Source organism: Haematobia irritans, chromosome 3 (assembly GCF_050003625.1).
Source record: "Haematobia irritans isolate KBUSLIRL chromosome 3, ASM5000362v1, whole genome shotgun sequence".
Classification (NCBI taxonomy): Eukaryota; Metazoa; Arthropoda; class Insecta; order Diptera; family Muscidae; genus Haematobia; species Haematobia irritans.
In genome coordinates, this window is record NC_134399.1 from 97,591,984 (window position 1) to 97,614,402 (window position 22,419).

The following is a 22,419-nucleotide window of genomic DNA, read 5'->3' on the forward strand; positions in this document are numbered from 1 at the left end:
ACCAACCCATGTGTATATATAAAAAATCATGAATATTATGTTCCCATAAGAGATAACATAATAACAAAATAAAACTGGAAAATGAATATGAGAAAAATACAATGAGTAAATTGCCCAGTAATCACTATGCCCTGATAAACAACAACAACAACAACAACCACACAATGAATGTTTAAATACTTAATATACCCTTATTTTAATGTTAATACATTGCTTCTCTACCTTATAGTCCTCAATTGCTTTTATTTCCTTATGATGAAAATGAATTCATACTCCTTTTTTTCCACTCAATTGACTAAGGACAAAAGTCTGCTCATGTGTGTCGACTAATGTGTAGAGCAATAATAATCACAATTGTCATAAACGTTTTTCGTTTTGGTTTTTTTTTTTGTTTCGTTCCTTTGCCTTTCTTGTGCAGATTTCCCCTTTAAGCATTATATATGATTTGATTTCGATTGCTTTTTCATGCTCTAATAATATGGGAATATAGCTTTCCATATCACTGTGTGTTAGGATTGGTTTTTGCCTTGCCCTAAAGCAATATTTTGTGGTTTCTTTTGTTGGTTTATTTTTCTTTTATTTGGCTTTCTTTGAAGTAAACTTTGGAAACTCCCACAATCAAATAAAGGAAATATTTTTTTTTACATATATAGAGAAGCACCAAATGTTAAAGAGTAATCCAAGAGAAAAGTAAAAAAATTAAATATCGATTATTAGAAATGTAATTTAAAAGCATAATTACCCAGCAAAAAAATTTGGAAGTTCTTCCAAAGGCACAATTTTAAAAGCACTTCCAGAAAATGTACTCCCAATGATGTTTTTTATTTTTACTACACATGAAGTTCTTTTCATTAAATTTTTTATAACATGTTTTTTTCATATTTTTGATGGGTAATTTTAGCTTTTTTTGTTTCAAATAGGTTAAAAACAGAGTAAGAATTCATAAAATGGTACAAATTATTTAAATTTTGTCGAAAAACAAGCTAAATCCAATCTGAAAAAATTGTGCATTTTAGAAAATATTTGAGGTCAAACGTGTAAAACAAGAGTTGGAATCCATTAAAAATTATAAAAAATTAAAAACATTATTTATTTGCCATAATATCACAGAATTTTTTTTAATTTACATCCAAAACATTGAATTCGGATCACACCTAAAGAAGTGATGTAAATTCAGTGCACCGGCTGTTGAAATGGAGGACTTCCGTCCTCATAAATTCATAGCTTCTGCGTCAATTTTGCACCACTTCCGGATCCAAAAAGAACATTTTCATTACTTTTTTGGCGACGCTTTTTTCGCTAAGTATTAGAATTTTTAGATGCAGAATATTACCCAAAAATTAAATTTACATGATTTTTTTTAATAAATTCAATTAACAATTTATTCACTACACTTCATCACTGCTGTGGTAAAGGGTATAAAAAGTTTGACCAAAATGAATGTCAAACTTTTGCCCAGCAGGATTTCTGAAATGTCTGGATGCTGTTGTAGGAACCCTACGGGAAACGAATCAACCGCAGGACCGGTACAGAACTAGTCCCTGATGTGTATGAACCAGTCCTAGTTCTGGTCAAGACGTATGTAAGGGGCCGGTCACTTTAACATGGGTTTGTCATTGACGGGGTAAATTTATACTTTAGGATACGTCTTGGACTCGTTCCTAAGGACACGTCCTGGGACATTTGAGTAGTAGCACTCCATACACACACAAAAATTTCACGAACATTTTTCCAATTAAAATTTTAATTGAGTTTTAAAAAATATTCAATTAAAAATTTAATTGATTCAACAAATTTTTTAATTGAAACAAAAATCAATCACAAAAATAATAGTAACAATTAATTTTTTAATTGGATCAATTAACTTTTTAATTGACCTTCAATTAATTTTTTAATTGATACTATCATTTCTGTGATTGAAGACATTTCAATTAAAAATTAATTGAATCAATTAATTTCGTGATTGAATCAGAATTTTTTTTTTGTGTAGAGAGATCATCATGAACCAGTCTTGAACAAATTCTTAGAAATCTTTCATTTTGGTTATCCGAATCGCACCAAAAATGAAAAACTTTTGAAATATGTTAAACAATTAATTATTCTGGTAAATCTATTTCACTAAATGTGTAGATCCAATAAAATTTTTATATCAAGCGAGTATGGAAATCATTAAATTATGACTATTTTAAAACTGCGACAAACTGGATCATCGGTAAAAGTCGGTCAGTGGCAATTTGCACCAATTTCCCGTAGGGAATATACTCCTATCGTAATTGTATATATCCACTATGAGCTAAAAATATTTGCTGATTTGGCTCTGGTGAAGACTGATTCTGATTTCTTTCAAATATATGCCCAGTATGACCGTACCATTAGAATGAGAACTATAAATTTTCTTGGAATCAAATCCTGGGTGTATTTAGCGACGTACGTCTATCTGCCTACTCATATATTTTTGTGTTCAAACTGCAGATCGTAATTTACGTGCGATCATCCCGAAGACAATAGATAAAATACTAATACAATTTTTAGATGCAGAATATTATCCAACATAATTAAATTATTTTTTGAAGTATATTAAAAAAATCCAAAATTCACAATTTATACTCTTCATCTACAGTGGTACAGGTTATAAAATAAATTGTGCACTTTTTTGTAATGCTTCAAAAGAGACCCATTCTTTAGAATTCGAATTTCTTAGAATGACATTCTGGGTCAATTTAGGGATGCCCACCAGTCTCACTATCCGTCCAACAGTATGTTATGTATTTTTGAGTTCAAAGACGTTTTAGCTACGTCCGCCTGTCTGTCCGTCGATCTGTCTGTATTTTTGTGTTCAAAGTCGATTTAGCGACGTCCGCCTTTCTGTCCGTCCATCTGTCTGTTGATGTATTTTGGTGTTCAAATTACAGATCTCAATTTACGTGACATTATCCTAAAGACAATAGATAAAATACCAATTAAAGTTTTAGAAGCAGAATATTACACAAAATATTTAATTGGCTTCTTAAAAAAAAATTAAAAAAACTAAATAATTTACAAATTATCCATATTTTTATACACTTCATTACTACTATGGCACAGGATATCAAAAGTTTATGCACTTGTATATAATGCTTCAAAAGAGACCCATCCTTTAGAATATCAGTTTCCTCTGAATCAAATTCTGGGTCGATTTAGTAACTTTCGCCTGTCTATCTATCCGTCCCTTTGTATGCGATCATCCTCAAGATTAAAGAAAAAAAATGCAAATAAAATTTTTAAATACAGAATATTACCCAAAATATTTAAATATTTTTTTAATTCAATTAAAAAAAAAATATCCATATTTTTTACCCCTCCTCACTACTGTTGTACAGGGTAAAAAAAGTTTGTGCACTTGTATGTAATGCTTGGAAAGAGACTCAGTTTTTAAAATAGAATAGAATTAGTTTTCGTAGAATCAAATTGTGGGTTAATTTAGCGATACCCAGCTGTCTGTCTATCCGTCCGTTGGTCCATCTGTTTGTTATGCATTTTCATGTTCAAAGTCTAGAACGCAATTTACATGTGATCATCCTCAGTATAATAGTATGGAAATTTCTATTAAATTGAGATTTGTGCCTCATGCATCTTAAATGTATCCTCTGTGCATCTCTGCACCTCCTTGACTTGGAATAACATAAATATCAAAATCGATGTAAGACTTTTATTATTTAGTGAAATCTTCTTTTTAACCTATTTCGGTTCAAGTCGCATTATTACCTTCATCCTGAAGGCTTTTAATTAATTTTGCCAATTTCTTCATCACAACTTTCACAAAGACTGAATGCATGTATGCGTATATAAATGTCATCTTTACTATGTTCTACGACTACTACTAAATACAACTTAGCAACTTACCTTGATCGGCCACATTAATTACACCATCCTGGGCAACCGCTATTGCTGATATTGCCTGGAAACGTGCATTCGATGACAATAGAGTTTCGGCATTGCTCAATGTACCATCATCGTTAAGGGTACCTGCGGAACCCAATATGGAACTCAAACCACCGGCTGATGTTGTTGTTTTTGCTCCCAATAATACAGTAGTTGTTGTTGTGGGCCCAGTTGACATAAGATTACCCGCCACGATACCAGCTAATCCAGAGGTGGGAGAGCAAATGCAACCGCCATTGGTGTTAGTTGATGTACCAGATGACCCACCAGCAGGGCCACTGTTGCCATTGAAACCACCATTTCCGTTTCCGGCCGGAGTAGTGGGTGTTGTGCCACCACCATTGCCATTATTGCGATTTGTGGGATTCGTAGTCGTTGAGTAGGAGCCACTATTGTGGCCTCCACCAATGATGTTAGAATTTAAGCCGGATGTAGAGGCATTGAGGCCAGCACCATTTGTGCAGTCGCATGTTAAGGCACTGTGTTTTTCGAAAATTGCAGAAACCAGAAAATACGCGAACGTAGAACGTATACAACAAAATACAAGAGAAAAAAGGAAAAATACCATTAGTTGCAATATTGCCAAACGACATAAAACTTTCTCATTCCCCTTCTCACACATTCAAGGGAATACAAACAAATAAATATATCAGCTAGATTAAAATAAATTGAATTTTAAATGTAACTCCTATCTATGCTAGAGCAAAAAAACACACACACAGATATATCCGCTATTAAAGTTTAGAACAAATTTCCCTTTCTCCATTTCAAAACGAGCTGTGTACACCAAATAGTATCTATCACACGGAAATTGAACAAAAAAATTTTTAGTTTTGTTATGATACATTTAGGAAATTGTATATAATCAAATTTTTATCTAGACTAGGATTGGCTGGGATTTTTATTTGGTATTCAGTTACCTGTCTGCAAACTATCAGAGATTATCAGTAGTGTAGAAGGATTGTGAAAATAAACTTTGGCTTTTTCCTGTTACATAAGACTAAGGTTAAAAAAATGGACTCAAAAGTTAAGGACAATATTTGTTTAGCTTTGTTTCATTTTTTTGTATTCTCACTAAATTACCATTTCTACTAGAGAAATGGAAACCTATCCAATTCAGACCACAAACTTAAATAATTTGCTGACTCTTGCACAAAAATCCTGAATTTTGCAAGAGAAACCGAAAAAAGGCTAACAGGTTGAATGCTAGTTCTTGACTTGCCACAATACCTGAAATGCGAAGCAAAAAGCCATGAAAAACTCCCTAATGTTAATGACAATGAGTCCTGAGAACAGCAAAAAAAAAAAAAACACACCAACCACACAATACACTCTTCCAACTTCTGAGAATTTAATACCACTCATTTGAAGCAAAAATAGTTGCAGAATCAGAGTTTTTACGCTTCGAAACAATGCAAAGTTGGTAAATTACTAAAAGAATAGGGATAGAGACCATTACAGTGGAATGAATTAGAAAAAATGCAAAGAAAAATTATATTGATTCCAAAACGAAATTTTTGACAAACAGAACAGTACAAGAGGTTAGCGATAGCCAATTTAACTTTCTTATCGACTATAAGCCTAAAATGCCTATGGACAATAAATATAATATGACTTTGAGAGCATATTAACAGATTAAAAAACAAAAAAATGAGAGTGAGATACACATGTCCACAATTGCAGGAACCTCCTTGTTATTAGGCATGGTAATAAGGATCAAAAAGTTGCATTGACAATATTTGGAAAATTCGACTTTCGTAAAAATCGACATTTCTACATTCCAATTTTGTTTTTTAATTTGTTTACGAATTTTTAGCATAAAAGGATATGCATCACCTTTCTTTCTAAATCTAAGTCGATTTCCAAAACTTTGAAGATCGATTAGTCGAGTTCGATAAACATCAAAATTCGATTAGTCGATATGATTCGATTTAGAAATTCGTTTGAATTTTTTAGATAAAAATAGGTCAACTTCGATTTTTTTTGATAAAAAGTCAATGGGGCTTAGTGGAAACCTCTCTTATCAATGAGTGGAAAATGGGGATATTTTCATTTCAGACATAAGTGATCTAGTTCTAAATAGAGATTTTAATGTGTATCCAAAAAAAATATTTTTTTCAAAAATAGGGAAAATCTGATTAAGTCTTTTTTTTTTGGTTTGAATGTTCAGTACAAAATGATCAACATCAAATTTCGGTTCGATGTCTAATTCAACTTTTAAATTTCCTCGTTAAAGTTCGATTAGTCTATTTTGGTCAGTCTAAATCGATTAGTCGAGAATGACTAGCATCAAAATTCGATTAGCCTCGATTTAAACAAAAACGAAAATCAAAAGTCAATTTTGAAATGGTGCGAAATGGAGAACTCTCATATCAATGAGTGAAACCTAATGGCATTATCATCACAGTGATGGAAATAAAAAAGTTAATTTTTTTCAAAATTTTGACATTTTCGATATTTCCACAAATTTTCGCCTTTTTTTCAAATATGAAAAAACTGCCATTTTTGAAAAAGGGACTTTTTATGTTGAATTTACATTTTCGATATTTCCACAACTTTTCGACTTTTTGCAAATATGAAAACATTGCGATTATTAAAAAAAAAACGACTTTTTATGTTGCGACTTTTAATTTTTATTTAATAAATTTTCAGGGCGAAAGTTGACGTTCAACTTCCATTTCCAATTCTTATTCGACTTTAAATTGTGTTTCGTTGAAATGGTTGCTTCTAGAAATTTCTTTTTAAAGTATTTGAGGTTATACATTTCAGACAAGCGTTAGAATGCATTAAAATTATAAAAATAATTATTTGACAAATTATCATCGAATTTTTTATTGCACATCCAAAACACTTAATACAGATCAAGCCTTAAGAAGTGATGCAAATTCAGTGCAAGTACTGTTGAAATGCTTGACATCCGGGCTATGACAAGACCCTGTTAAATTCATCGCTTCTGCCCCAATTTTGCACCAGATCCAAAAAGAACATTTTTGATACGTTTTGGCGATGCACTTTTTGCTGAATTAGTTATCTCCGTGATACTTCAAAGATTACTATTTATATTAGCCGAAGACAAAAAGGGAGACTTTGAAAATATTCTTGTTTTTTTTTTTTAATTCAAATGCACTGTCTAGAATTTCTGGAGATATTCGAATTTACCGATTTTTATAACTCATACAAAGTTAATTTAATTTATGCTAGAAAAAAAAACTTTGCTGTCATCCAAATCTATTATCTGTCCTTCAAATGTCATCCCACAGTATTTTTCGGTTAAGTCATCCGAATGGAACCTTTAGACAAAGTGGGAACAAAACAGAAAATTAACAAAACTTGGCAAACATCAAGCGACAGATTAAAAATATCACTTTTTGTTCATCCTAGTTTTTTTTTCTATATTTTGTCTGTCGCTGTTTTTTTGTCTTTTGTGATGAACAAATGTTCTCTTCACTAGATTTCAGACTAGGGAATCTCTGTATATTAACAGAGAATGCTTAGTAAATGGGTTTGCCGGATATGACAAACCCAACCCTCTTCCCAGAACAACACACACACACACACAGCCACATACAATTATACTCCACATCACAAAACACAGAAACATAGGTGTATAGTTCCTATCTAAAAACAAACAAAAAAAAAACTATGATATGGATTAACAAAAAAAAATATATATTAGAAATTTTTTCGTTAGTTCAAGCGAATGTCATACCGAAAAAAAATTGCTTGACAATGTTGCCAAGTATCTTTTCACTGATAACATTGCACAACAGATGATACATTTCATCCTGTTTTGAGTCAAGTTCTTGCCCCTGGTAATACCCCTAAATCTACTTGTAGAGCTATGCAATGAAAGAGCATTTGGTTGTTGAGTTTCAGTATGGGGGCAAAAGGAGTTACGTTATGATATGGGAGAGGAAAACAAAAAACGGCATGATGCCCTAATACTACAACAGCTAGCTGAAGTGTTTTGCAGGGCTTATGTCTGTCCAGGATTTGCGCGAAAAAAAACTTGACGATTTTCTATGATTATGATGTAGTCATACAGAGGCACATTTTCCACCAACAACAAATACAACGCTTGTGAAATGAAGTTTCTTTGGTGTCTGTCTACCACGAATGCTGTTTGCTATGATTACAACTGCACAGCTGACGATGTTCTGTTGCTGAACAAACAGCAAAAAAAAAACTTGCTGATATAACACTTAGAGGACATCAGCCTCAAAAAAAAAAAAAAAAATGTTGCCCTTTTTCTCGTGCACTTAAATGGCTGGATGTGGGAATGAGACTATGCGAAATAGATGACAAAAAATGAGTTGTTAACTTTAGAGGACATTGACATAAACCCAGGGAGTTTTCAGCCATCACATTGTGTTTTGGAGCAAAATGGAGAATGGAACAAATAATTTAATTGCTAAGTAAATGGTAGCTGCAAATGCCAGACATGGAGGAAGCCTTAAATGGTGAAAGATAAATTAGCCAATCACATGAAATGAAAGACAAATGGATTTTCGAATGATATTCATTTTAACGCCATCTGTTTGAAGAGGGACATTAATCACAGAAGGCAAGAACTAATTACAAATTTAAATTTATTACAAATTATATTTGAAAGATGATCAAATACAATGAAATGAAAATGATTTAAAATATTCAGATAGAGAGAGAGAATATTTTGATAGATTAGGGGGCAACAAAAAAATAGGTGAAATTGAGGTGTAATCCCGGCCGCATTTCCTATATACGACTTTACATTTGATCTTTGTAGCCACGTCAGGGATGGAAAATCCAGTACTATAGTACTTTTTTACCGTAGTTCCTATGCAAGTGGTTTAGTACCTTCTAGTGTGTATAAGTACACAGAATTAAATATGTGACTGAAATTGTTAACAATGTTTAAAAATCAATTTCCGGCTATGAAAGTATTAGCTCTAAATGCAAAGCTTTATAAGATTTCAATGTATCAAAAGCAAAACATGCGTAGCCAAAAAACCCATTACGGTGTTCCTCTTGGGCCAGGAAGTGGTACAAAATTGGCTCAGAGCAATAAATTTTATATAGGCTTGTCGTCCTTTTAAGCATACACAGAAACAAAACAAAAATTAAGAAAATGTTTCCAATTAAATTCTTAATTAAGTCTTAAAAAATATTCAATTAAAAATTTAATTGATTTAACAAATGTTTTTAATTGAAACGAACACCAATCACAAAAATTAATAGTATCAATTAATTTTTTAATTGGATCAATGAATTTTTTAATTGACTTTCAATTAATTTTTTAATTGATACTATCATTTCTGTGATTGAAGACATTTCAATTAAAAAATTAATTGGATCAATTAATTTCGTGATTAAATCAGAAAAAAATTGTTTGTGTGTACACTGAATTGATTTCGCATTAGTTCTTTAGATGTAATGCTATTTCAGTATTTCGGATTTCATTAAAAAGAAATCAACTAAAAGTTTGCCTTAATTTGTTCAAGTTTTATTTCTACCTAAAGGCGTTTTGAATAATATCAGGAAATATTTTATAGCAAATTCCGGGTCTGATAGGTACACTTTTTTCGTTTGTTTGTTTTGCCATTGCAGAATAACAAATATTTTTTTTTTTGATTAATCGAGATTGGCTTTTGAAATATTTTTCTATGTAACGTTCTACCAAAACGTGGAAACTATACCACTTGTAGAAAGAAGCACTTTGTATCTTAATCGGAAAAAAATATTTTCAAAAATCGAGTTATATTTTCTGTTATGAAGACCAAATATCTAAAGGTCTATTAAAGTATTCATAATATACAGCTGGACCATAATCATATCATATTAAAATCTTCTGTAAGTATGGTGAACTTATCCTATCCGAACACAGTGTAAAATCGTTTCTAAAATGTTTCAAAAACCTGCTATAACAGAACTGTGTCAGTACGAATTAGCCTAGACACAAGCTCCAAAAAGAGGCTAGATTAAATTTTTTGTATTATTTAAAATACCACTAATATTTTGCAAATCTTCGTAATTTAAGTTATTTGGAAGCTAAAAACAATAAGGCCCATAAGGGATAATAAAATTGATACTGCTACACTGCTTCCTAGGTCATCTTTGGTAGAATTCTAGCAAATGTGGCAACCGTGCTTGGTACTCTTTATCAATCCTACTTTCTTTCTATCACTGAATAGTCTAAGTGAGCCTGAATAAATCGGGCTGTCACTTTAACCTAACCCTACTGATCATTCCTGATATCTACGTGGTTCTTGAATATGCTAAGCAAATATCTCATCTGTGTAGATTCGACCAGCATAGATCATCAAAAACAAATAAAACCTAAGAAAACAAAACTGTATATTATACTCACCCTGCATTTTCTTGTTTGCCAGCAAAGTAACGCATATTACCCGATGTATCCACAACACGTATCGAATTAACTCTTCTCGAATCACTATCGGCAATATAGAGATCACCAAATGGTGAAAATGCCATCGCTAGAACTGTACCCAAAACATTATCCGTTGTCTTATTAGCCTTATCCTGACCATTATTATTGCAATGCAATGGAGTGCCGGCAACCACTCGTATCTTCATGTCCGATGTTAAACGCAATACCAAACGATCATCGATGAAATGTAACGAACCATCCAAGGGACTTAAAGCCAAACCAGTAGGCCATTGTAATTGGGCCTGATTTGCCATTAGGGTACCAGAACAAGGTGCTGGACTCCAGTGATTATGATGGCCATGATGACCAATCAGAGTGTGTATAATACCCTTAGGATCAACCGCTCTGATATTGGTGCCATCAGCAATATACATAGTACGATCGGCGGCAATAGCCAAACCTTTGGGATGAGATAAGCGGGCCTGCAAAGCTGGACCCCCATCACCACAATTGCCTTCATCGCCGGGTATACAACGTTGACCGGAGCCTACAACGGGTTCGCTATTAATGGCGGGATCCTTAACCTTTTCCAAACGTAATAAGCGTAAAATTTGATGTCTTTCTGGATCCGAGATATACAAATGCCCATCGGCTGGTGAAACGGCCAAATAATATTGATATGACACTTGGGTAGCACTCAATTGGAGTATGGTATAAACCTTTCCATCCGGAGTAATACGTCTCACCAAATTGAAATCACCCACATATAAGCTACCATCTGGTCCCGAAGCCAAAGCTATGGGTGTTAATAGTTTCGCATCCTTAGCTATGCCATTGCAATGATCGGGACAATTCAAAGGTCTTTGCAAACCAGTACCCATTACAACTTTCACTGTTCTTGGATATTCTTTCATGTGCAATGTGCTGCCATCACCCTTTTGAAGAATACCCTCATGGAAATTATAATGATGATGTATATCCAAACCCCAACCTCCAATATCGGAGATATCGACATCATAACCTTGAAGTTTGGCAGTTTGTGTAATCCACACCGGAGTATCACATGTGGAATGTTGATAGCCAACCGATATGCGAGCAATGGTAACTCCATAAACTTTTTGCCTATAGACATTACGTTTGTTCCATGCGAAAGTATGAATCAAATTAGGATCAGCTTCATAGGTTTTGATATGTAGAGAACCCTCGATTTCAACACCGACATGAACATGTGTCAACGTTTTGGGTATTTTCTCCGATGTCAACCGCATACGGACAATACTCAGATAACCTGAAGCTTGTGATGATTGATATGTTAGGTGTAAATCTGAACCGGGTATTTGTATGGACTCTTGGACGATCTGTAAAAAAGAAGAAATGAAATGGATTGAAGATTAGTTGAAGAAAATTGAAGTAAACAAACAATAATAATTGTCATACTGTATTAAAATTGGAAACTCAAATAATTCTGAGTTTCTCCGACAATTTTCACGATTAACCTAAAAATCCTAGCGTTATTAGGTACGTCTTCTTCCTCACACCATTTGTATGATTTATCACAAACATCGTTGTATTTGTGTTCTATCCACAACAATCAATTAATGGCAATACGCAGATTGAATTTTGTTAAGGGTCATTTTTATGATTCACAATAGCAAAATTATTGTGAATAACTTGTTAATCGAAAGCGAAGTAAATTGCCAATTGCAAATATTTGTTATTACATGAGCATTTTAAAAATAAAAAATAAGTTTCTCATCCTCCAGAGGACAAACTATGGTTTAATAACAAATGTTTTATTTGAAAAGGTGGTATTTTTTTTTTGATTCACAATATCAATTTATTGTGAATAACTTATCCATAGAAAATTAAGTAAATTACCAATGGCTGCAAACGTTTGTTATTATATGATCATTTTATAAATTTAGAGGCAATTAATTAATGCCAACACGCCGTTATTATCAGATTTAGTTTTGACAAAATTGAACTTTGTGATTCACAATAGTAATTTATTGTGAATAACTTGTCCATAGAAAGTAATGCTTGCAAACGTTTGTTATTAGATGGACATTTTATGCATAAACCGGCTGGTTTCTTATCCTCCAGAGGATAAACTATCAGTTAGTAACAAGTTTTTATGCGATCAGTTTTTTCTTATAATAATAATAACAACTAGATTTGATTGAGAAATAGGCCCTAAAGATTTCTAATATATAGCATAGACCAAGACAATACATAGACATCGTTTGACCATTCACCATGGTTCACCATGGCTCCCATAATGACTGCTTCTTGTATTATTATACCTTGGGTTTCAAATAAACATAACCAGAGAAATTGCTTCGATTGAATTAAGTACAACAAATTTTATTTTTTGGCGAGTTTAGGATGTACTGGCTCGTAATATAAAACCCAAACTATGCCCAACAGATCTAAGGAGGCTCCCATGACAAGCATATCATTCTCCAGACCAATATTGTATTAAACTAATGAGGATTCATAAGGGCTTGGACTTGAACTTTATTTCAGTTATTTAAGGTATTCATAAAAAAATCTATTGCGGGCAGAAATTAAACCAACTTTGCCCTTTAAAAATCTCACCTCCAGCAAAAATCTCACCTCCAGTGTGGACCCTCAAAATTCATTTAAATTTCTGTTCTTTTTGAATTTCCTGTAGATTTGTTTTTTTTTTTTAATTTTTAGAATATTCAACTGTGCCCTCCAAAGAACCTTTATTATTTTATGCTTAACCATAAGAAATACACACTGAAGTCTTAAAATATTTCACTTGAAGTGTAGGTCAATAGTTCCCCAGATTGTAATTTCTATTTAATGAAAGTAAAAATCTTCTTACACACAAAGCTCACAGATCCATCCAGCTTTGGTACACTCTTTCACTATGCTGCATCCTGAGCTTTCGTCTCATCAGGACACCGAGGCCAAAACTGAGAACCAACAACAACAACAACAAAATTGAACTCGAAGGTAAATAGTAATTTAATTAAAATCTAGTCAAAGCAGCAGATGGTGTCAGCCATGGTAATGTGAGTAGTAAAAGGCAAAACAAAATACCAGGAAGCAAAAGAGAAAAACAAAGAGAAACAAAACTGTTTCACAGCTACACGTACTGGCATGAGTTACAACTTTAGCATAAATAATGCAAAATATTTAATGGCATTAAAAACAGGGATAAATACAGACAGAGAGGGAGACAGTGGGAGGGAGGAAGAGCGACAGCAAAAGGATATGGGAAAATGCAAGCACAGCCAACTAAAAGTCCTTGCCTCAAAAGCTACATAGCTGTTTGAATGGCTAGATGGCGTTCTACATTAGTGTTGATGGGTGATTTCGAACTCGAGGTCATTTTGTAAGGGTTATGGGTTTTGTAGCAATACTCCAGCCAAGGACTTGAGCTTATAAAATGTAAAAACTTTAAAAATTTGTAGTTAACCATAAAACTTGTTTCCTTGTTGGAGAAGCCAACCTCTGATACATCCTCTCTCCATTTGCTTGCCCCCATATCATTAGCCTTTGGAAATCCTTTTCATTCTCTCTGCCGTAAAACAAAAAGGTCACAAGATTTATTAAAAAGACCCCAAGGTATTGTTATACAAAAAAAACGGGTTTAACTATGCTCGTTTAAGTCACTTCATTGCCAAAACGTGACCAAATTTTTCCGGAATACAATACAAATTGGAAACTATCATAATTTGTACAATGTGATAGTAGAAGCAACAGAGTCACATTGTCATCATCATCATTATCATCATCGTCAGCAATAACAATCAAATGAACGCAATTAAGCATATTCCCAATTTAAATTAATTTCTTCCATCTTACCTGAGTTTCGGCAAATATAACACGTTTTCCAGGCATTGCTCCAATGCCATTTGGCATCCAAGTGCTTATCAACTGAGGCTTAAGCTCTTCATGGTCATGTTCCATACATAATTTATGGGCATCGGTAGTGGGCTCATCAGAGAAATGATACAAAATCGAATTGAGGAAGGTCAAGGCCGGATTCATTGGTGCCACTCTGATTGTAGTCGAAAGGGAAAGAGATATAAGAGGTAGCGTATTAGTAATTTGTATATTATGTAGTGTTCAAAATTAATTGTATATTTTTAATTCGGTGAATAAGTTGAACTTTTTCACTTCCCTTTTACCCAACTTACTTAATATTTCTATTGGCACTATCATCTTCATCACTCAATTGCATTTGTACTGGTGGCAAGACCACAATACGGTTCCATGGAACAAATACCGTACGTGTCAATGGACGGAAAGGCGAACGTTGGAATTGTAAGGTAACCGCTCCACCACCATTAACCAAAACATCGAACCTGTGAGAAATTAAAAATGAAATTAATAAAAAATAAAAAAAAATAGAAAAAAATGTTACGGTCATTCTCTTGTAGCTCCGTTAGGCTTTAACTGCTATTAACAGAAAATAAAATATTCTCTCAGATAACTTCAACTGAAAAAATTTTAAATTTGCATATGGAATATGTAGACAACAGAACAGATATGTCCATAGTATAGTTCAAAAGTTCGGTAGCTAGTGCAGACTAACGGAGCTTCATGAAAATATGTGTTAGTTATATTCAAATAAAATTTAACACATTTGGGGATCATTAATGAGCAAGTAAGAATAGTTTTTTGTACAATACACCGAAAAAAAAACTTTAACGCAATTTTTTCCAATTAAAGTCTTATTTGAATTTTAAAAAAATATTCAATTAAACATTTAATTGATTCAACAAATATTTCAATTGAAACAAAAATCAATCACAAAAATTAATAGTATCAATTATTTGTTAAATTGGATCAATTAATTTTTTAATTGACTTTCAATTAATTTTTAATTGATACTATCATTGCTGTGATTGAAGAAATTTCAAATAAAAAATTAATTAAATCAATTAATTTCGTGATTGAATCAGAAAAAAAATTTTCTGGTGTGTCGAGTCGAGGGACACTGGATTCGAAAATCGCTATGCCCAAATGAGGGTGCCATCAAACTCAAATGCTGAGAACAAATTAAATGCTTAGAAGCAAAAAGGTTAAAATAAGCTTATAGGACTCAAGGAATCGTACAGTAGAATTTTCGGCCTTATCAAAATTTTAAAAAAATCGATTATTCAATTTTTTTTTAAATTTAGCAGAGACGACTTTCGACTTTTGCGATTAGCAATATTCTTTAAAATCAAATTAATTTAATTAAATAAATCTCTTTCGTCTTTAAAATACTTTGAGATTTTCATACTTTTTTCAAAGTCGCAAATCTTTAAACAAAGTTTTTTTTTATTGTGACGTCATAACTCATAATGGATAAGAACGTTTGATCTCTTAGTAATGGAGAGCAAATCTCCATCTAATTTGTAAATGGTCTTAAAACAAACAGATAGCTTTAAACAACAGTTCAGATCCTCACATTGTGTTACGAAAGTGGTGGAATTTTGGATCGCCTCCATTGAATTTAACAACGACGTTTTTTTAGTTTTTTTCAAAAGAATTTCCATGGAAATGTATTAGATTATCTTGTATTATTTTTAGGATATTTATTTTAATTTTATGCATTTATTGGGAAAAGGTCTGGTCAGGGAGGAAATTTAAGGAAAACTAAATTTTCTTTTATCATGAAAAAGTTTTCATATTTTACTTGAAATAAAAAAGGAAAGAAAATTCTTTTTATATTTTAGTTTAAATAAAAACGGAAAGAAAATTCTTTCATAAAACACAAAAAAAAAATTCGTTGTCAAATATTTTTTTTTAAGGAAAATTACAAAAAATTTTAAGACGTAAAATTTATACAATATTTCGGAAAATATATTTATTAAAATGAAAAATGCTAATTAAAAAACAATTTTCTTTCCGTTTTTATTTCAACTAAAATATAAAAAATTTGTTTTAAAACTAATGTTCATTATATTATGGATAGTTATCTCTCAAATTTGTATCCTTCCGTTAAAGTCTTTGAAGTAGTGTATTTTTTTCTTTTTGTTTGACATAAACATTTTCGATTTGAAGCGTTAAATTAACTCAGATATTTAATCTTTGGATTGTTTATTAAAAAAAATCTATAGAATCATTTTCATTTATTTAATTTTTTTTTTTAAGTTAAGAAAACATTTGTTTCTGCCACATTCTTCATCAGCATCTTCTACTTGCAGCGAAACTGTCAACCGATTATCAGAATTCGGATAATTCATTAAACCCAATGTGAATTATACTCGAAAATCTCGAAAAAAAAGTTAAAAAAGATAGTCGCCTTTGCCTTCATCAAAACTTAATTGCAAAAACGTTTTCTTCATTTTAATATTTGGTTTGTTTATTTTAGTTACTTGAACTAAACTTCTACACAAATGAAACATACAATTTTACTAAACTCGAATTTCACAGAATTTATTCAGAAGATGCTTGAGCATTTTTATAAATTTGAACTTCAAATTTTTTCTTCAACGAACATTTCTTAAAGAAAAACAAATATAATAAATTGTTTTGATTTTATTGAAATTATTTGCCTATTTTTTTATCATATCAGCAGTTTAATATTTTTTTTAAATAACCTTACATTTTCCTTTCGGATGGCTTCAATGTTGTTTTGCTTTTTTTTTGCTAGTATGATATTTTCTCTTTAATTTTATTTGTACACTTAGGCCAAACATTTTTTTACGAAACCGGAATCAATATAAATAAAAATCCGAAACCATAGGATATACACTGAAAAACAGTAAACCCACCAAGAAAGAAAATTTTAGTTAATTTTTGAAAAGAAAAAAAATTAATTTTAGAAAATTTTAACTAAACTGTATTAGAAACGCAAATGTCACGCCGAATTCACAAACAAAAAGTAAATACACCCAGAGAAGGAATATGATCACCTCAAACATGTTTTAAGGTGAGGTCATCATATTCCTTCTCTGCGTGTAATTTTTGACGAATTCTAGACAATTTACGACGTAATTCATTTAAAAGTTTTAAGAAATTCTGAACTACTTTGGGGAAGACTCGAATTTTGTTAAACTTTTAAAACTCCTTTGTTTTAGTTAGTTTAACTAACGTACGCAGAAAGTTATTCAAGTCATGAAAACTTTCTTAAAACGTAATAATTCCATGAACTAAAATAGAATTAAGTCGGCTTTAGCGAAATATAGGGTTCACTTTTTTTTGAGTCTAAGTAAACTTTTTTGTGTGTGCAACGGCATGGCAAAAAGAAACTCCAAAACTCATCTACCATTCTGATAACTATACGTAATAATAAAAGAGTATTATAGTTTAATTAAATTTATAAAAACTTTTTCATTTTTCAATTTTCATTCGTTTTTGTCAAAATCAACTGCAGTAGCCAGTTCTGCTCTAAGATTTCTTCCAATGAAAATTTCTTTTCAAGAATATGGCAAGAATATAAGGCAAGAAAAAAAATCCAAAAATAATAAGAGAACATCACAAATACCCTCATATAGTACATAAAGAAATGGCTATATTAATTTTAATGCTAAAAGCTATTTAATTATAAAACATGGATCTCCACAGTAAACCAATAACCAACAGCTTGCCAAGTTCAATTACGCGACCACAACCAACATCTCCACATAATACCCATGACATGGAGCAAACAATAAACATAGAAAATAAATACGGCAACCACAACAACGAAAACAACCAAGGGGAAGGGGGAAATAAAGTAAAATTAAAATGAAACATGAAAAGAATGGAAAATTAAATTTAATATGGTTGTAAATGGAAATGGACAAACCAAGAAGTGGGCTAGCGACAACACACACAGAGAAAGAGAGAGAGAGAGATGTGAAGTGTAAGACTATAAAAAAGGCAAACAATATATTCAACAATCAAAATCAATTAATTGCTTTTCACTGTAGCTCAAAAGATCTAGGGAAGTTTGTTTTTTTTTTTTTTTTTCAACAATTTTAAATTAAATTTTATGAGAAAGCTTTAATCTATAAAGCATTAAGAGAGCTCATATACACATACATATATGTATATGTATCGTATAGCTGTATAAGATATAGTGTGACCATAGGAGAACGAACTATAAACCATCACGACTGTATATATTGTATTGGTTTATTACTCCCATATCCTCAATGAGCTATAATTCTTCATTAGCCTAGTGCCTTAAATCCTGGCCATAATCATACTACTACATATGCCAACGATATATACATATACCACACCACAAGCCTTAACATTGGGACGTGTATACGAATGTGTATGGTGTATTCACACAGTGTATACACATGGTTTGTAAAAGTTTACACGGTCTAGTGTCTGTAAATATAAGCATATTTATAGTCCCTGCCAACATTTGGGTGATAGTTTTATCGTCTTTCGCTAAGATGTCACTATTTCGTATCGCCAGGAAGTTTTCTGGTAGTAAAATCTCAAGCACAGCAACAATAAAGACAACTATCGCGTGGGGTGTTTCCGTTTCGAATCAAATTCGACTCTAGCAGCGATCAAAAATCTAAATATAGACTCCATACATCGACATAGCTAATTTTTCAATAGCACCTCTCTGAGAGTACATGTGTGTAAAAAGCCACTATCAACCAACGAGCGTGGGTGGCACAGAGGGAGAGCCTCTGACTTGAAAACGAAAGGTTCCGAGTTCAATGCTCGGTACATCCGATCATCATTTTTATTTTTTAAAAAATAACTATCGCTTTTCTAACTACTTTTAGTCACTGGTTCGATTCCCCGAGAACACTATCGCGTAGTGGGATATTTGTTCCCGAACGGGGACCCTAATTCGATAAGAAGATGATATCGCCTGCGAAAGTTTTATCTTCCGCGGCGAAACTACTTCGATACACTTTCGATAGAAAATGTTTGCAGGGGTAATATACCATCCTTTTATGTTGTTGCACTGAAATGTGAAGATGAGAGAAAAAAAGACTTTTGTATGTATGTATGTGTATGTGTATGCAATACCAACTAATATTGCAGTGTGGATTACAAAACCAACATGGGGATCATCATGCTTTTCACAACTTCACTCTATATCTATAGGCGTCTCTTTGTGAGTGAGTCTATGTGTTGTTGTTGTTGTATGTACATTTATGCATACTTGCGTGTTGTCTGTTGCTCTATATTCTCTCACTTAGCAGCCATATTACAATTTTACTCACCCATCTCATAGCACGCACATTGTTTTATATAGAAAATACTAGCCCACGTTTATGACCATATAAAGCATACGTGTGGTGTTGTCTTTAACAGCCATCGCTACAGCAACAACTATACAGATATTATTTGGTTCATTTGCAATATTCGTCGTTACAGCTATTGCTACTTCTCTCCACTTTATTATGTTATTTTTTTTTTGCTCTTACTCTTGTTGGTGTTGTTATTTTTTTGTTTTTGTTTTGTTATAGTGGGACATCAAGACAAGAACAAACATTAGCTGCAAGCAACAATAAGGCAATTTTCTGTTTTTATGATAAAAAACATAGATACATAGATACACGTATGTGTATCCTTCACACTTCGAATAGAATGTTGGTGTATTGGTATATAACGAATACCATCTGTATATAGAGTACAAAGGTTACATTTATCTTGGTTTGGGGACAATTGTAAGTTTATTTGAATCGAAGGATTGTGATTATCTTTGATAACTTTGATATTGATCAAAACATATTTTGAGAAGACAACCCTAAAACTTTTAAGTTTGTGTGTAAATGGATGGATTTTTACGCCTTGTGAATATAAGTTTTCTAAATCTAAAAATTTTTTCTACACTCAAAACAAAATAGTTTACTTGGATACAAAGATTTTGACGTTCCCTTAAGGATTTTGTCTTGATTCGCAGCCAAGGTAAAGTGGCAGCCCGATTAAGATTCAGACTCACTTAGACTATTCAGTCCATTGTGATAAGCCAAAGATGTGGCTTCTTTAAAATAAAGACATTTTGAGCGACCTATCTCGCTTTAGATCTAGGTTCAATAAAATAAAAATTAGGATACATATCTCATTTATGGAATTTTCATTCACTCAAATGCCAGTTAAAAAATCCAAATTATAGCGTATACTTTAAACCTTGTGTACTCCTTTGGTCAATTTGACTATAAAACGTAATTTTAAAACGTAATTTTTCTTCTTTTAGTTATTGGATATTTATCTGAAACTTTTATTTATCCATTACAGGAACGAAATGTATGTTTTTTAGAAGATAATAATAAAAATAAACTATTTCCATAATCCGTTATATTTAAAACCAGGATTAACACGCACTTATCCAAGGAGTGCCCAAGGGTTAAAGTAAAACAATATTTTCGTAGTTCAAAAAAAAAATTAAACCACAGATGCAAAATCCTCATAATGGGTCTTAGCCTATAATTGAAGCTTTTTTATCTTAAATCTAAAGATACAATATTTCAGTTAATGTAAGGACGATTTCTTTAAATTAAAAATGTATTTCTTTATATTAAGGAAGATTTGTCTTAGTTCATAGACATGCTTCTTTAATGGAGGGCTGCAACGTTCGTTTCGTTATTTTAAAGAAATTTGTCATTAATGTTTTGTAAATTGTGCAAAACTAAAATTTATGCTGCGTAATTTTTAATATGACGTAAATAGTTTTTTTCAGGTTGTAGATTAAGGAGAATTTGCAATAACATAGAGGCACATTTTAAATATGATATCATAACTTTTTTATACCCTGCGCCACACTGTGGAACAGGGTATTAAAAGTTAGTCCATATGTTTGCAACACCCAGAAGGAGACGAAATAGACACATGGTGTCCTTGGCAAAAATGCTCAGGGTGGGCCATGCCCGTCTGCTCAGGGTGGGCCATGCCTGTCTGTCCGATATAGCCATGCCCGTCTGTCCGTGAACACATTCTGTAATCAAAGTCTAGGTCGCAGTTTTAGTCCAATCCACTTCAAATTTGGCACAAGTATGTGTTTTGGCTCAGAATATAACCCTACTGATTTTGGAAGAAATCGGTTCAGATTTAGATATAGCTCCCATATATATCTTTCGCCCGATATGGACTTATATGGTCCCAGAAGCCAGAGTTTTACCCTAATTTGCTTAAAATTTTGAACAAGAAGAACAATTAATACTATAGTCAAGTGTGCAAAATTTTATTGAAATCGGTTCAGATTTAGATATAGCTCCCATATATAACTTTCGCCCGATATGGACTAATACGATCCCAGAAGCCAGAGTTTTACCCCAATTTGGTTGAAAGTTTGCACTAGGAGTACAATTAGTAGTGTAGTCAAGTGTGCCAAATTTTATTCAACTCGGTTCAGATTTAGATATAGCTCCCATATATAGCTTTCGCCCGATTTACATTCATATGACCACAGAGGCCAATTTTTTGCTCCGATTTAGTTGAAATTTCGCGCAGGGAGTAGAATTAGCATTGTAGCTATGCGTGTCAAATTTGGTTGAAATCGGTTCAGATTTGGATATATCTCCCATATATAGCTTTCGTCCGATTTATACTCATATGACCACAGAGGCCAATTTTTAACTCCGATTTAGTTGAAATTTTGCACAGGGAGTAGAATTAGCATTGTAGCTATGCGTGCCAAATTTGGTTAAAATCGGTTCAGATTTAGATATAGCTCCCATATATATGTTTTTCTGATTTCGACAAAAATGGTTAAAATACCAACATGTTCCTTATAAAATCGCCACTGCTTAGTCGAAAAGTTGTAAAAATGACTCTAATTTTCCTAAACTTCTAATACATATATATCGAGCGATAAATCATAAATAAACTTTTGCGAAGTTTCCTTCAAATTGCTTCAGATTTAAATGTTTCCCATATTTTATTACTAACATTGTGTTCCACCCTAGTGCATTAGCCGACTTAAATTTTGAGTCCATAGATTTTGTAGAAGTCTATCAAATTCTGTCCAGATTGAGTGATATTTAAATGTATGTTTTTGGGACAAACTTTTATATATAGCCCCCAACACATTTGACGGATGTGAAATGGTATCGAAAATTTATATCTACAAAGTGGTGCAGGATATAATATAGTCGGCCCCGTCCGACTTTAGACTTTTCTTACTTGTTTTAATTAAAATACTTTATTTTAAAGAAATTTGTCTCCCTTAAACCGTACTCAAAATTTCAGCCAATAGCTCCGTT

General features: G+C 32.3%; 1 protein-coding gene across 1 annotated transcript in view; it reads right to left on the reverse strand.

The window, feature by feature from the left end:
• Ten-a (Teneurin-a transmembrane protein) overlaps positions 1-22,419 on the reverse strand; it is a 610,089-nt gene that overhangs the window by 19,889 nt on the left and 567,781 nt on the right. Inside the window, exons 12-15 of the mRNA XM_075299300.1 lie at positions 14,461-14,628; positions 14,126-14,321; positions 10,268-11,646; positions 3,883-4,400 (exon numbers count right to left, since the gene is read on the reverse strand). Of these exons, the coding sequence (XP_075155415.1) occupies positions 3,883-4,400; positions 10,268-11,646; positions 14,126-14,321; positions 14,461-14,628 (2,261 nt within the window). The remainder of the gene's footprint in view (positions 1-3,882; positions 4,401-10,267; positions 11,647-14,125; positions 14,322-14,460; positions 14,629-22,419) is intronic.